This window comes from Anoplophora glabripennis, unplaced genomic scaffold (genome assembly GCF_000390285.2).
Source record: "Anoplophora glabripennis isolate ALB-LARVAE unplaced genomic scaffold, Agla_2.0 scaffold356, whole genome shotgun sequence".
Lineage (NCBI taxonomy): Eukaryota > Metazoa > Arthropoda > Insecta > Coleoptera > Cerambycidae > Anoplophora > Anoplophora glabripennis.
Genome location: NW_019416453.1, coordinates 27535 through 42167, shown reverse-complemented (window position 1 = coordinate 42167; position 14633 = coordinate 27535). Strand labels below are relative to the sequence as shown.

At 30.1% G+C, this 14633-nt stretch overlaps 2 protein-coding genes across 3 annotated transcripts in view; both read right to left on the bottom strand.

Moving 5' to 3' along the window:
* The window catches only part of LOC108910040, a 9677-nt gene extending 8744 nt beyond the window's left edge, over window positions 1–933 (bottom strand). The window contains exon 1 of one of the 2 annotated variants that reach the window (XM_018714532.2): window positions 729–933. In XM_018714532.2, the coding sequence (XP_018570048.1) occupies window positions 729–873 (145 nt within the window). In that variant the 5' untranslated portion in view covers window positions 874–933. The remainder of the gene's footprint in view (window positions 1–728) is intronic. The other variant, XM_023454599.1, reaches the window with a different exon arrangement.
* An 8707-nt stretch (window positions 934–9640) lies between these two features.
* LOC108910038 (transcription factor HES-1-A-like) lies at window positions 9641–10030 on the bottom strand. Its single transcript, XM_018714529.2, has one exon. The coding sequence runs from the start codon at window positions 10028–10030 to the stop codon at window positions 9641–9643; it is 390 nt and encodes a 129-aa protein (XP_018570045.2).
* Between the last annotated feature and the right edge of the window lie 4603 nt (window positions 10031–14633).

Here is a 14633-nt window from a genome sequence, read left to right as displayed (position 1 = left end):
ACAAAAACGAGCCATTTTCAAATTATTATCTGTTAATAATTAAAAAATAGTATAAGATTATTTTTTCGGAATACACTTTTAAATACAATGTAGCATCAAAAATAAATATTTCTTAAAAAAAAAACAAATATTTTATTTTTAACTCTCGTAATTTTTTACTTTATTTTAAAAGTATTAAGCTAATTCAAACCAATTCATTTTTTGTAAACAGATAGTTTTTTTTTAATTAATTAATTAACTAATTAATTTAATTAATTAATTAAATTAATTAATTAATTAAATTAATTAATTAATACAAATGAATTAATATTTTAAATTTTAATAAATTTTACATTCGAAATCTGACATTTTTTAAACTTCAACAGTTCGAGTCTCTAATTTGAGAATAAATGATGGCATGGACTTAAAAAACATCCTGTATAATAACTGTATATATAAACCGCAACTTTTGTAACCGTAAACTATATTATAATGAAATAAAACATGTTACGATTTATTTAATACAATAGGGACTTCTTGCATAGGTTTGGTCATATTTTTTATTTGATAGACTCAAAAGATGAGATGGACTCAGAAAACATTTTTAGGAGGAAGATAGATGAAACACGATCAAAATTGTATAAGATATGATGCGCGTATGATCATCAGATGACATCATTATTCGCGATTTTTTTAATTGGAAAATAGGTAACTACTTTGGTAAAATCGGAATACAAAAATCTTCCTACCTTCACAGTTGCAGCTGAAGAAAACACTGATAACGAACACAAACACCAATATCTTCATGTTGATCCTTTCTTGATGGGAACACAAACAGCACGCGTCCGTGAGTTTACAATAATTTATACATATTCCGCATGACCCATCTACCATCTATTAAAAATTCCTATTACTCGTTTCTCAACGAATACCCTGACCTTCGTCTTATTAATTACAATTGTTGCTTCATTAAGCGTATTCGCGATTCGTGCGGTTTTCTCGGAAGAACAGACTGAGAGGGAAGGACATAAAAAAAATCCAAAATAAACACGCAAAAAGGTCTACGTTTTTACAGGTGTGCTGGCAGGTCGAAGGTCAGGGCTGAATATTGTTGTTGTGGATCCACATCATCTCACCTCTGGAAATATATCCATATTAACTTTACTGTTATTCGTTGAGAAAAAATGTTCTTTAAGATAAGCTTTCCAAAATCACTCAAAAGTAAAAATCCACGAAGGCAAAATCTTGGAAACATCAAAGAGTTTACGCTTCAACGCTATTACTACGTATTTGTGTTATTTTTTATGGTAAATCATAAATTTTCTGCATCGTAAACGTGAGTTGTTTGTCAAACTATCAAAATTTTAACATAATTTTGCATAATAAGGCAAATATTTTTTTGACTACCATAGAAATTGCGGTGATCTCACCTGCATGTAGCGTGTTGTAAAACGTGTCAAATTTTGAGCAATGATTATTTTTATAACAATCCTCATACATTATTCCAACTTATTTGTTATATTTGGAAGCAAACATGTTCCACGTTTAAAATTTAAACAATTTTGTCGTTTACTTAAACAGTTGTGTTGCACCTAGTTTTCTGTCCATAAATGTACACTAACTAACATTTGATATACTTGCAATACCTATTATATTGCAGGTTACATGAAATTGTTAGAACAATAAGGTGTTAAGGATTGTGAAAATCTATGAACTGACGTTAACAGAGCGATGATCATAAATTAGATTTGAATTAAGTACAGCAAAATGCATTTTGTTCATCATATTTTAAAAATAAGAAAATAAATATTGTGATTTTCATTTTATTTAAATTAAATATAAATTTGTATATGAGAACTATTATATTTTACCGAGATAAGAACACATGAGGATTTGTGATTTACATTTATGAGAATAATTATATTAAGATTTCTTGGAGATGGATGGGAATTTCTTGAGAACTTCTGGGATGTACTAGGATTCAGTGGGATGTACCTACAGTAACACTTTTGGGAATTTACTGAGTATTTACTGAGGATTTTTAGGGGATGTAGGTACTTGACTAGCGCTTGTGCATTGCATTAAATGTTTCCACAGGTGGGCCCCTGATAGTGATTTTTTTTAAAATATTTTCAAAATTGTTCCAGATAAGAAAACAAATTTGGAATAGATTATTGCCGTTATCTTGCGAGTCTGTGTCAGGTTGAACACAGTGGCGGCTCTTGACTTCCATACAAGGTAGGACAGAACATTTGAGGTACAAAGTATTGAAAAAAAAAAAAAAAAACAAATATAAGTGGGTGGTTTTATTTTAGGTACCTACTATTGAAATAGAGGGAAAATGCACTCAACATAATTTTTCGTAGTCAAAGTCCATTCTTCTGCGTTTGTCCGAAATAAACTTTTTAATTACTTTTTCATCAAAGTTTGGTATTTCCGTACCATTGATTTTGCAATAGATAGAGTTAATGCAAGTACTACAATCAATTTAAACTTTAAGTTTTTTTATAAACGCACAAGAAACAATATGTAAGTAACAATATTTACACCACAACTGAACAAATTAAGACAAAAAAGCCGTGAATAGCTATTATTTGATTACGGTTTGACTAAATATAGCCCAAACTGCATAGTAAATATGCGCTCTTCCCACTCCGTCTTTCACTGCTGCGCGACAGACGGTAACCATAACCACCGCTGTAAACACTTTACAGATGTGAGCTACAAGGAGCCCACGTTCAGTTTTGCAAACGAATTTTGCAAGTCGAGTTAAACTGACTGCACATTATACAAGTTTAACATTTTCATAACTCAATTTTAAATTAAATTATTTTACTATGAAAATTTCTAGAAGGAGCGGCGCCCCAGACCCCCCCCTCACACCAGCCACCACTGGTTGGGGATATTGGGGATACATTTTAGGCAATTTTAAAGTAAAACTCCCTAAAAAAACAGACATTACTTCATGTTGGAAAAATAATGTTAATAGGTACATTATTTTTCACATAACTCAATATATGAAACGCAATTTATAATCGCCCAGTCTGTATACAGTATACTTTGAAAATAATCATCGTTTACTTGACAATAAGATTAAAAAGAACTGATTGATAAAATACATATTTATCATAAAAGAATGTTACAATTTATAAAAATAAGTTTTTACGGAAATATTTTAATAAACAAAGTAATTTTTGCAATCGGAAAAGGAACAACATAATTTCGCGTTCTTCATGTTCTTATTTTACTGATTTTTTATTACTTCGATTTTTTAAATATCTTTGACTTTTCGTGACCAATAAATTTTCGCGCAATATTTCTAAATGGTGGTAATTTTATTCCCAAACGATGAATTGAAATCGATTCGAAATTAAAGTATTGTAGTATAACAACCCTAGGTTCGACAAAAAAATAAACGAAAACGTAGTTGTGGCCAAAAATATGTGATCGTCATAAGGACTACCTACGTTGTGTGTATCCATTTTTTTAATTGACCGGAAGGCACTGGCTACTAACTTTGTAGAGAGGATGTATGGTTTAATTATATAAAACAAAAGCAGAGTAAATACACCTAACTTTTATTTACATACAATTCAAATNGACATAAAAAAAATCCAAAATAAACACGCAAAAAGGTCTACGTTTTTACAGGTGTGCTGGCAGGTCGAAGGTCAGGGCTGAACATTGTTGTTGTGGATCCACATCATCTCACCTCTGGAAATATATCCATATTAACTTTACTGTTATTCGTTAAGAAAAAATGTTCTTTAAGACAAGCTTTCCAAAATCACTCAAAAGTAAAAATCCACAAAGGCAAAATCTTGGAAACATCAAAGAGTTTACGCTTCAACGCTATTACTACGTATTTGTGTTATTTTTTATGGTAAATCATAAATTTTCTGCATCGTAAACGTGAGTTGTTTGTCAAACTATCAAAATTTTAACATAATTTTGCATAATAAGGCAAATATTTTTTTGACTACCATAGAAATTGCGGTGATCTCACCTGCATGTAGCGTGTTGTAAAACGTGTCAAATTTTGAGCAATAATTATTTTTATAACAATCCTCATACATTATTCCAACTTATTTGTTATATTTGGAAGCAAACATGTTCCACGTTTAAAATTTAAACAATTTTGTCGTTTACTTAAACAGTTGTGTTGCACCTAGTTTTCTGTCCATAAATGTACACTAACTAACATTTGATATACTTGCAATACCTATTATATTGCAGGTTACATGAAATTGTTAGAACAATAAGGTGTTAAGGATTGTGAAAATCTATGAATAGACGTGAACAGAGCGATGATCACAAATTAGATTTGAATAAGTATGGCAAAATGCATTTTGCTCATCATATTTTAAAAATAAGAAAATAAATATTGTGATTTATCATTTTATTTAAATTAACTAGGTATAAATTTGTATATGAGAACAATTATATTTTAACGAGATCGGAACACATGGGGATTTGTGGTATACATGAGAATATATTAAGATTTCTTAGAAATAGATGGGAATTTCTTGAGAACTTCTAGGATGTACTGGGATTCAGTGGATGTACAGTATACAACTGGGAATTTACTGAGGATTTTCAGAGGATGTATGTAGGTAAAACTTTAAATGATAGCTAAAACAAGCTAAAAACTTTTACGCGATTACAATAGTAAAATCATCTAATTCAGAATTAAAAAATACTTTAGATTTTGTCATAAAAATAGCAGTGACGTATTTAAAAAAATGAACCTGATGATGTCATCTCGAAGACGAAACGTCGCATTGCAAAAATGTTGACGCCATTGGATAAAGCGAAAAAAGTGGCACTGTAAATATGCAATTTATTTTAAAATTCGTTTTCAAATAAAGCCAGAAAAAAAATAAAACGATTTTGCAAAATTTTAAATATTTTTAGGTATAAAAAAACACAACTTTTTTCTTATTTGAGCCACTCCGTATCTCTTACCGTTTCCTAGATCCCAATGCTATCCCATCCTTATTTTGGACACACTGTATATAAGGTGCAGAACACTATGGTAAAATATTGGTGGATAATTTCGAGATACCCCGCATATGACACGTTATTAGATTTATAATTCCTACTTTAATAGGATCCATATTAATATATGGATCCGCAAACGCACCGTTTTCGAGATTAGGGTGACAGAAAAAAATATTTTTTTCAAATTTTGATGACCTCAGCAACAGTTTGAGATAAAGAACTCAAATTTTATACATGTATTATCATTAATATTAGTTACTTTTGAGCACTAATCCAATTTTTGTTCATATGACTGTACAGAGATTTTAGAATTGCGTGAGGTTCTTTTCCTCTAATTTTTACGACTGGGCAAATTGACAGTTTGAAAGCATATTTTAATCGATAAATGTTTTCCACACAAAAAAGTAGTCATCATCAAATGCTCTAACACGAACCGTTTTCAAGATAAATATCGTTTTATGACGGAAACTTTTTATTTTCCGACATACAGGGTGACCCATTAAGAATGGAAACACTCGCGTACAAAAGTTATTTATGGACCGATTTGAACCGGGTTCTTTTTAAAAGATAGATCTCCAAAAGCTCTAACTTGATGCAAAATTTGAAGACAAAATTTTGATTTTCAAGGGCTACTACGAATTTTTTTTAAGTGAAAAATAGCAAAATTTTGTTAGCGATTTTTTTATAAAAAGCCAATCTGACTACACCACTGGATTTAGGAACCCCTCAAATGCATTTGTACCAATTTTTGCGAAAAAAAATTTGCCCCTAAAAAAGTTATGACAATATCGGCATCACCAGTGTTTGCCGTTGTCGGTGAACCTATTCTTTTATAAAAACCGAATAGAACCCAATGAGAAACAAAATTAAATAACAAACACTGGTTTAATAATTATTAATAAGAACCATANCAGAATTTCCTACCTAAGTGCCTGTTTTTTGTGCTTCCTTCCATCGACCGTTAATATTACTTTTTCATTGTTATACAACACCTATGTAACAGGTGACGTCGAAGTTGATAAGATAAGTACGGTTTTGCACAGTATTTTTTCCTGTATAATACAATTTCAAATTATTTTATCAAAGACTTCCCTATTTTAGGACTTATTTTTCAACTATTAGTTTCAAAACCTAGCAATAATATTCAGTTTAAAACAACATTGTGTGTTGTCTTGAACAATTTTGGAGATATCCTAGGAAAACTTTCAGGGAATCATTTTTAAAGAACTATAACCCCTCATGGGATGTTACTGTGCATATTTTAATATACAGTGTGTCCAAGATAAGGATGGGATTAGTATCTAGGAAACGGTAAGAGATACGGGGTGGCTCAAATTAAGTTGTGTTTTTATACCTAACAATATGCCGTTTAGAAAGTTTTAAAATTCTGAGTAATTCCGGAGATACTTAACCGGAAAAACCCGAAATTTTGCAAAATCGTTTTAATTTTTTTCTGGCTTTATTTGAAAACGAATTTTAAAATAAATTGCTTATTTTACATTGCCACTTTTTCGCTCTATCCAATGGCGTCAACATTTTTGTAATCCGACGTTTCGTCTTCGAAGGGCCACCATCTGGTTTATTTTTTTAAATACGTCGCTGCTATTTTTATGACAAAATCTAAATTCATTTTTAATTATGAATTAGATTATATTACTGTTGAAAAAGGTTTTTAGCTTGTTGTAGATATCATTTAAAATTTTTCCTGAGTACGGCTCTGAACGCTTTCAAAATATCTATTGGTGGAAGTCATAACAGTATAAAAGTCAATACAGTAAAATGTCCAAAAATTTTTTTTAATAAATAATAATTTAAAAAAGTTGTACCTAATAAAAAATAATTCAAATTTATGAAATGTTTTATATTTCTAATTAGTACCTATTGCTAATAGTAGATAGTAAAAAAATGTTTTATATTTTGTGCTGTATTGACTTTTATATTGTTATGACAATAGACATTTTGAAAGCGTTCAGACCCGTATTCAGAAAAAATTTTAAATGATAGCTAAAACAAGCTAAAAACCTTTTTAAACGATGACAACAGTAATATCATCTAATTCAGAATTAAAAATGACTAAGATTTTGTCATAAAAATATCAGCGACGTATTTAAAAAGATGAACGTGATGATGGCCTCTCGAGGACGAAGCGTCGGATTGCAAAAATGTTGACGCCATAGAGTGAAAAAAGTGGCATTGTACATGTGCAATTTATTGTAAAATTGGTTTTCAAATAAAGCCAAAAAAAAACGATTTTATTAAATTTCGAGTTTTTCCGGATATCTCCGGAACTACTTGGAATTTTAAAAGTTTCTAAAAGGCATATTATTAGGTATAAACAAACACAACTTTTTTCTAATTTGAGCCACGCCGTATCTCTTACCGTTTCCTAGATCGTAATGCTATCCCATCCTTATCTTGGACACACTGTATATATTTTTTCTTATTTCAAGTTGCAGAACACTATGGTAAAATATTGGTGGATAATTTCGAGATATCCCGCATATGACACGTTATTAAATTTATAATTCCTACTTATTAATATGGATCCGCAAACGCACCGTTTTCAAGATATAGTGTGTCAGAAAAAAATACTTTTTTCAAATTTTGAAGATCTCAGGAACCGTTTGAGATAAAGAACTCAATTCATGTACACGTATGATCATTAATATTAGCTACTTTTGAGCACTTATTAAATTTTTGTTCATATGACAGTAACGGAGATTTTAGAATTGCGTGAGGTTCTTTTCCTCTAATTTTTACGACTCTGGGCAAATTGAAAGCATATTTTAATCCATCAATGTTTTCTACACAAAAAAGTACTCATCATCAAAAGCTCTAACGCGAACCGTTTTCAAGATAAATAACGTTTTATGACGGAAACCTTTTATTTTCCGATATATGTTTTGAAATACCCTGTTTATAATAGCTGTTTTACATTGACAATTTATTGATGTCAAACAACTTCATAAATTTATTCATCAAGTTCTTGACGAATTAGAGCATGTTCTAATTTTCGTCAATTTCTTCGTGAAGTTCGGAAGTATCAACTCAACAGATTTCCACCCTCAGATCAGTAATGAGGTTATGTTATTGGAATATGTAAATAATAATTGTGTGGCGTCGTACTAGTTTTGCATTGGTTTTACTGATTTGTTACAAACACTAATATTTATATAATCTGTGTCAAAATGGTACCGCTGTTATATCACTACAATTATGAGTGGAAAGGTGACATTTTTGAAATTTATTTGATTCGTTGGTAGAACTGATTCATGCGTCAAAAAACTTGATAAAGTCTGTAGCAGTGTAAAACCACACTGTTTACCAATAAATTTGTGAATTAATCCATGAAGAACTTCGTCAATTTATTCATCAATAAACTGTCAATATAAAACAGCTATAATAACATAGACCGAAAATGCTTCCTAAGGAAATTGCCGCCCCTCGAAAGTATTTATTCAATATCTCTTCAACATGCAGAAACAAGTAAATTAAATTTTAGAGCTGTAATTTTATTCTTAACAAAATAGATAAACAATCATTCTAAAATTTGATTTGGAAATTAGTAAGATTTAATGAGCTGGGGGCAAATACTATCTTTTTTCTGGGTATTTCTTGCAGTCATGAAATAGAGAAATTTTTGCGGGTAAAATCTGAAGATCCATCACCTCAAAAAATTAAATAAGAGTCAGTATATCGGACATCCACTACTAGATTTAAAAAATCTATATTTAGTATTTGCACATCTACTAATACTTTAGATTTCATATTATTTCCCCTCTTTGCACCCCCATGTTATTTTGGTATACCTGTTAGGTCTACTCAGTTTTTATTTTATAGTTTTCAGTGTTATAACAATAATCGTTTTGCGTACTATATTTTATTGATTACTGTGATTGAGGTTATATTTAGGCATCTTGTATAAGGAATTTGTCAGTTTGTGATATTAAATAAATATTTTTGTATATATTTGTAAATAATATTTATACCCGGTGTCCCAGAAGTGTTTGTTGTGTTTTAGTTTTGAAGACTGTTTTAAAATTTTATATTTCTGATAATTTCCACTGCAACATATATAAGTCGAAATGTCTATAGTTGATGGAACGATAAACAAAAAGAACAACATAAATGAAAACGAACTTAGTATTTAGATTAGGAAAAACCTTTAAGGTGGTGAATCAATCCCCTGCGTTACTTAGATGTTCTTTTTTACGACTTAAATAGGTGATTAAAATTTTGGCACTTGTTTCTGGTTCCCGTAAATAGGCAATAAACATTAGGAAATGGATACTGTTTCATTAGCTTTTCGTTCGTGGTTATTTCAATAAAAATAAGTAAACTCTCAGTATACATCAAAGATTTATTAATAGGCAATTACAAAAAATATTTGCAATGTTAACCCTCCACAATTAACATTATGAAATATTAGAAAATTCTTATTTTAATATTTCGTATATAAACCATAAGTACTTTTGTGACAGTGACATAAAATAAAATATCTAGAATACTAATTACACAGGAACAATCACTTTATTTAACAATCTCTTAAAATATAGATCACTTACGATTACTGCAACGATACAATAAAATTATATTTACAATTAGTATAAAAATATCACAGAAAATTCGTAAAAGTATTGAATATATTACACCACACTTATCACCAAGGTCTCCAAATTTCTTCACTTGCAGCACAGTTCTGTTGACAGGATTGTCTGGGAATGCCAAAGAAAACTTGTCCGCCTGCAGTATTGTTCACTGGAACTTGTCTTGAAAAACTGCTCCTGCTAGTCCAATTGCTCGTAGAAGGTAAGAACCCACAACTTTTGTTCTGCTCTACTTTCACCCTTAAATTTTGAAGATATCTCACGGTTAACTCCAAAATATCTGCTTTTTCCAATTTGTTACTTCTTTGCCCGTTCCTCCGCATAGCCGTTTCGGGATCAAATTCTAAGAGGAATTGCTTGAGGTGTTCTAAACTTTCATTGATTCTGGCTCTACGCTTTTTCTCCATCAGAGGTTTCCTAACTTTTCTGTCTTCAGATGTCATCGCGATGTTAGTTTTCATATTTGCTGTGATTTCTGCAAACTTCACCAAACGACTATTTGCTTTAAAGTGAGCACGTTTTTGGATATCTTTATTAAATAATATTCTCCTACCCCCTCCATGGTGGTGTGGCATGTACCTGGACGTAAGACCCGGACGATTTGTTATGGTGTTTGGCCGCAATAAAGTGGAGGCAGGGAATTTAATTTTATGGTTTTAGTACAAAACCTAATTATGGTTTGTGTATTAGATGCGCTTTGACTGTATTACCTACTGAGAAAAATTTTTTAAGCCTTATTCGAAACGAGGCAATGTACATAATTCCTGAATTTGTCTGCGATGGTCATTTATAATTAGCTGCAGTTGTTTTTTCAACACATCCATATGAGTATGTTTTCAAACAGTATGACTTCGTTTGAAAAGAATTGAAGATAATAAAAAAAATAATATATAGGTAACATGATAACAATAGGAAAAAAGTACAAAATAAAAAATTAGTTATACCCTTGTGCTCTCGGATCAGTCAAGGGTATTTTTATTAATCTCTTTTGCGTAACCAAAAAACTCACAGTGAAAAAAAGACAAATAAAAAATAATTCAATTAAGTTTTCCTTTTCCAGTAATTTAACCGAAAATGCATTTCCATTTTTCCAAGCACGCTCGCTTTATAATTTCTCAAATTCTCGCTTATTAATGTGTTCGTCTAATCTAATACTCTTATAAGTCAAAAGGTTTCTCCAATGTAATGTTTATTGCATTTAAAAGGTATGCTATAAAGGCATTTTTTTTCATTTTGATCGTCAACAACAAGTTTTCTACGATAGTATAAGTTATTATTAGTACAGTTTTTATGAATTTCACTTAATTATTAAAAATATTATCGTTTGAACAAATACATTAATTTGGCTCTATCATAAAAATATTTTATTTCACCTTTATATAAGACAATGTGATGATTAAAATTAAAATTTAAATATCTATTAAGTGTGAATTGTTCTTTATAACCGCTAAAGAATTTATTTATTAAAATATCTAGAAAGAGTTTGATTCTTTGTTGTTAATATATAGAAGAAGGTCAAATTGCAAAAATATTTCTACCAAATGGTAGGTATTTTATATAAATTGTCAACACAGTTTTGTTAAAAAAAATCTATAAAAATATTCCTTAAAAGTGGTGATAATTTGATTCATTAATTGCATTCCCTATTTAAGTTAGTTCTATTTACCAAATTGTTTTCTTTCTCTAATTTATTTTTGGTAACATTCAACGCTTTATCTACTGGTACATTAGTAAATAGCTAAAAAATTGTACAGCCATTACTACTTCTACGGAAGCCTGCAAGCCAACTTAAATTAGAGAATATACAAACTAAGTACATCAAAACATATCCTTAAATGATTAGCATCAAAACTACTTGCGTTTTAAAAACAATAAATCGCACTTTTAATAAAACAATGATAGAACAAGCGTAACGCTGAACTAGAGAAACTTCCTTTAATTTTTCATTGAAATATCACGGAGAACATGCAAACATCAGAAAATGTACCTTCTCTGTCTTGTCCAACAAATTTGTAGATAGATACTCAATAATTGTGATTAATGCATATGCTAATAGTTTCCTAACAGCATTCTGCGCAATGTGATTATGTTTTATGCAAAATTTAGGAAACGAATGTGAGCTAAAATATGCTTTATTTTCTTATTTCCAATATATTGTCAGTTGTCTTATACCCTGAAGAAAACTTACATAATTGTTACAGTGAAGAGATATTGTTTCTAACTTTCTCAGATTTTCTAAAATGCTGGACAAAAAATGGCGAATATAAACGCCTCCTTAAAGGAAGTTTTTTTTATAAATGGTTACTATCTTTAATATACGAATGTTCAAATAAAGCTTTGATAATTTTCAATACATATTTCGTTTATTACAAGGAGAATTAATGAAGCTAAGCATTAGTATTAATGGAATATTATGTGCATGAATTTTCGGTAAACCATAAAAGTGTGGCGGTTTAAATTTTTATCACGTTATCTGAAATTTCTTGTTCTTATTTATATTATAATGCTTTATACATTTTATTTTCAATTAATTTGATTAGATCTCTATTTATTTTTGAATAATTCCCTTCACTGAATTAGTTATTTTTATATCATTGGTTGTTTTTCTTTAAAATAACTGTAGCATTTGTTTTATCAGCTGGCAAACTTTTAATATCATTTTTAAGGACTATGTAGATTTCCTTTCTTTTAATAAGTTATTTCTAATAACAGTTTTTCAAGTTCAATTTTTATTTACTTCTAAATTCATTAGCTAAGTTTAACGGCAACTTTTGTGTAGTTTGTTTATGTAATTTAAGAATATTTTTTGGCTTTACATCATAATTTAGCACTTTACTCAAAACTAATCTTTCAGACGTACTAAGATGTGTATTTACGTATGAATCAATTAATAATTAATTAGAATTTATTTTAGTAAATTTAGATCAAGGAACACACTATAAGTGTTACAGTTACTCTGGCATTATACATGTATAAAAATATATAATTTTCACTATTAGAAAGACGCTATAAGCTCTTATTTTCTTTTTTATTTATTTGGGTATTTTACCACCTATGAATATTAAAAAAAATAATAATTGCGTCAATAAGATTTAGGGTTATTTTTATGAAAATAGTTTTGCCTAACCAAAAACCTTACATTGCAAAATACACACATTAGAAAATTCACATCACTATACCGACATATATTGCACACTTCAATAAGTTGTTATTTATTACAAACCATACTTATTGTTAGCACAATTTCAGCCTATAAAATTAATCCTAATTTTGCACGTAAATATTGATATTTGCAGAGATAAATATACCGCCCTTTTCTTAAATTCACCTAGCAATAAAAGCGTGCCGACAGACTTTCGCTTTCTATAGCAATCCCATCACTTTACTGCCCTGTCGTTAAACCCTTGCAGAATAGAAGAGTTGGCGTTTCGCAAAATGCCATAAAGTGCCATTAGGGTTAACTTACCTAGCTCACTCTTTGACAAAGGGGTTTTCGCAACGCCATAAACTATATTTCTGCTGGAATTCTGCATTCAAAACGTTGCTCCAGTATTGCCTAATAAATTTTGCAATTTGTTTGGATTGCATTGTGTTAAATTGGGTAGTACCAGGAAGTGGAATATTAGGAAGAGTTGGCAACACTTTCTCTCATCTACTGAAATGGGTCTGAAAATAATATTTAAAATAAACAACTGGTTAAAACCAAGCCCAAAAAACTAACACTTATACGGTGTAAGAACGGATGACAAGTAATCAACACAAAATTCCATATTTGCATCAAATATCATTTTTCAAAAATAAAGATTCATCCCGTTCTTGCAGCACTTGCAGCAGGGTCTTCGGTTTAAGTATATTTCTATTTATTTCCTAAAATTACAACTCATAAGTCTTTGTACAATAAACAGTATTTTGACCCCAAGGACAATAAAATCAGTTTAAACTCGATAATGGTCTTTTAAGAAGAGATAAAAGCACGGGTGATCATCATAAAGTTCTTTTTCAAAGGGCACCGACGTGTTTTATTAGACGTGATGCACAGGGCTGTTACAGTCCTTTTCTTAAACACCTTTTTCTGCCTCCGCTCAGGGATGTTTGGCAAATATCAATTATAATGCATTATGAACATATTTAGATTAGTGAGACTGGCTGTAAACTGAATATAACCATGGAATTTAAGATATTATGTATAGGGAAATAATCATATTTTTCAAGACCTCCAAGTTTTGCCGGAAAAAATTGAAAAACAATTATTTTCTTGGAAAGTTATTGAGACTGAATAAATCGACTAAAAATCCCTTAACAAAAATTTTTGCGAAGATTTATTAAGTCGAAAACATTTTGGGAAATTTTGTAAAAATTTTAATAATTATGCAAATTGGGAGATAGTAACACAAAATATTTATTTAAAATGTAATAATATTTAATTTTATTTGTGTTACAATTGAATGCTAGAGCTATTTACTACACACGCATTTTTAGCAATGTTGTTTTAGAAAAAGTTGTAGTTTTTGTATACCTATTACAGATTTTTTTTTACTTTTTATCCTACAATTTAAAATATTTGGATCAAGGTTTACATATTATTACTTGCTGAATTTGAGCATGGTCCAGTGTTATCTGTTATTATTATTATAAATTTATAGTCCAATTAAATGGGCCTTTTAAATCGCAATTTTGGCCAACTTTCCTGAATTTTTGATATAAGTGAGTCTGAGGTATTTATACAGGGTGTCTCATAATTAGCTGCCAACCCTGAACAGACCGATTCTATGATCAAAACTAAGTAAAAAAGTTCATATGAACATGGGTCCGGAAATGCTTCCTAAGGGCACAGGGACCCATTGAAGAGGGAGGAATGGAAATTATTTTTTTGCAATATCTCTCAATCGCGTTGTGATAAATGAATGAAATTTGGTATACACAGCTAAATTTTGATGAGCAATTTGATGGACTAATCCATTTATTTCCACAAGGTCCATTGGGGTGGGTACGGGGGGGCCCTTGGTACTTTGCGTGTGTAACTTTTTCATCTTTGACTTTTTAACA

What these genes read in the sequence shown, in the direction of transcription:
- LOC108910038 (XM_018714529.2), bottom strand. Translation starts at nt 10,030, where the DNA reads ATGACATCTGAAGACAGAAAAGTTAGGAAACCTCTGATGGAGAAAAAG.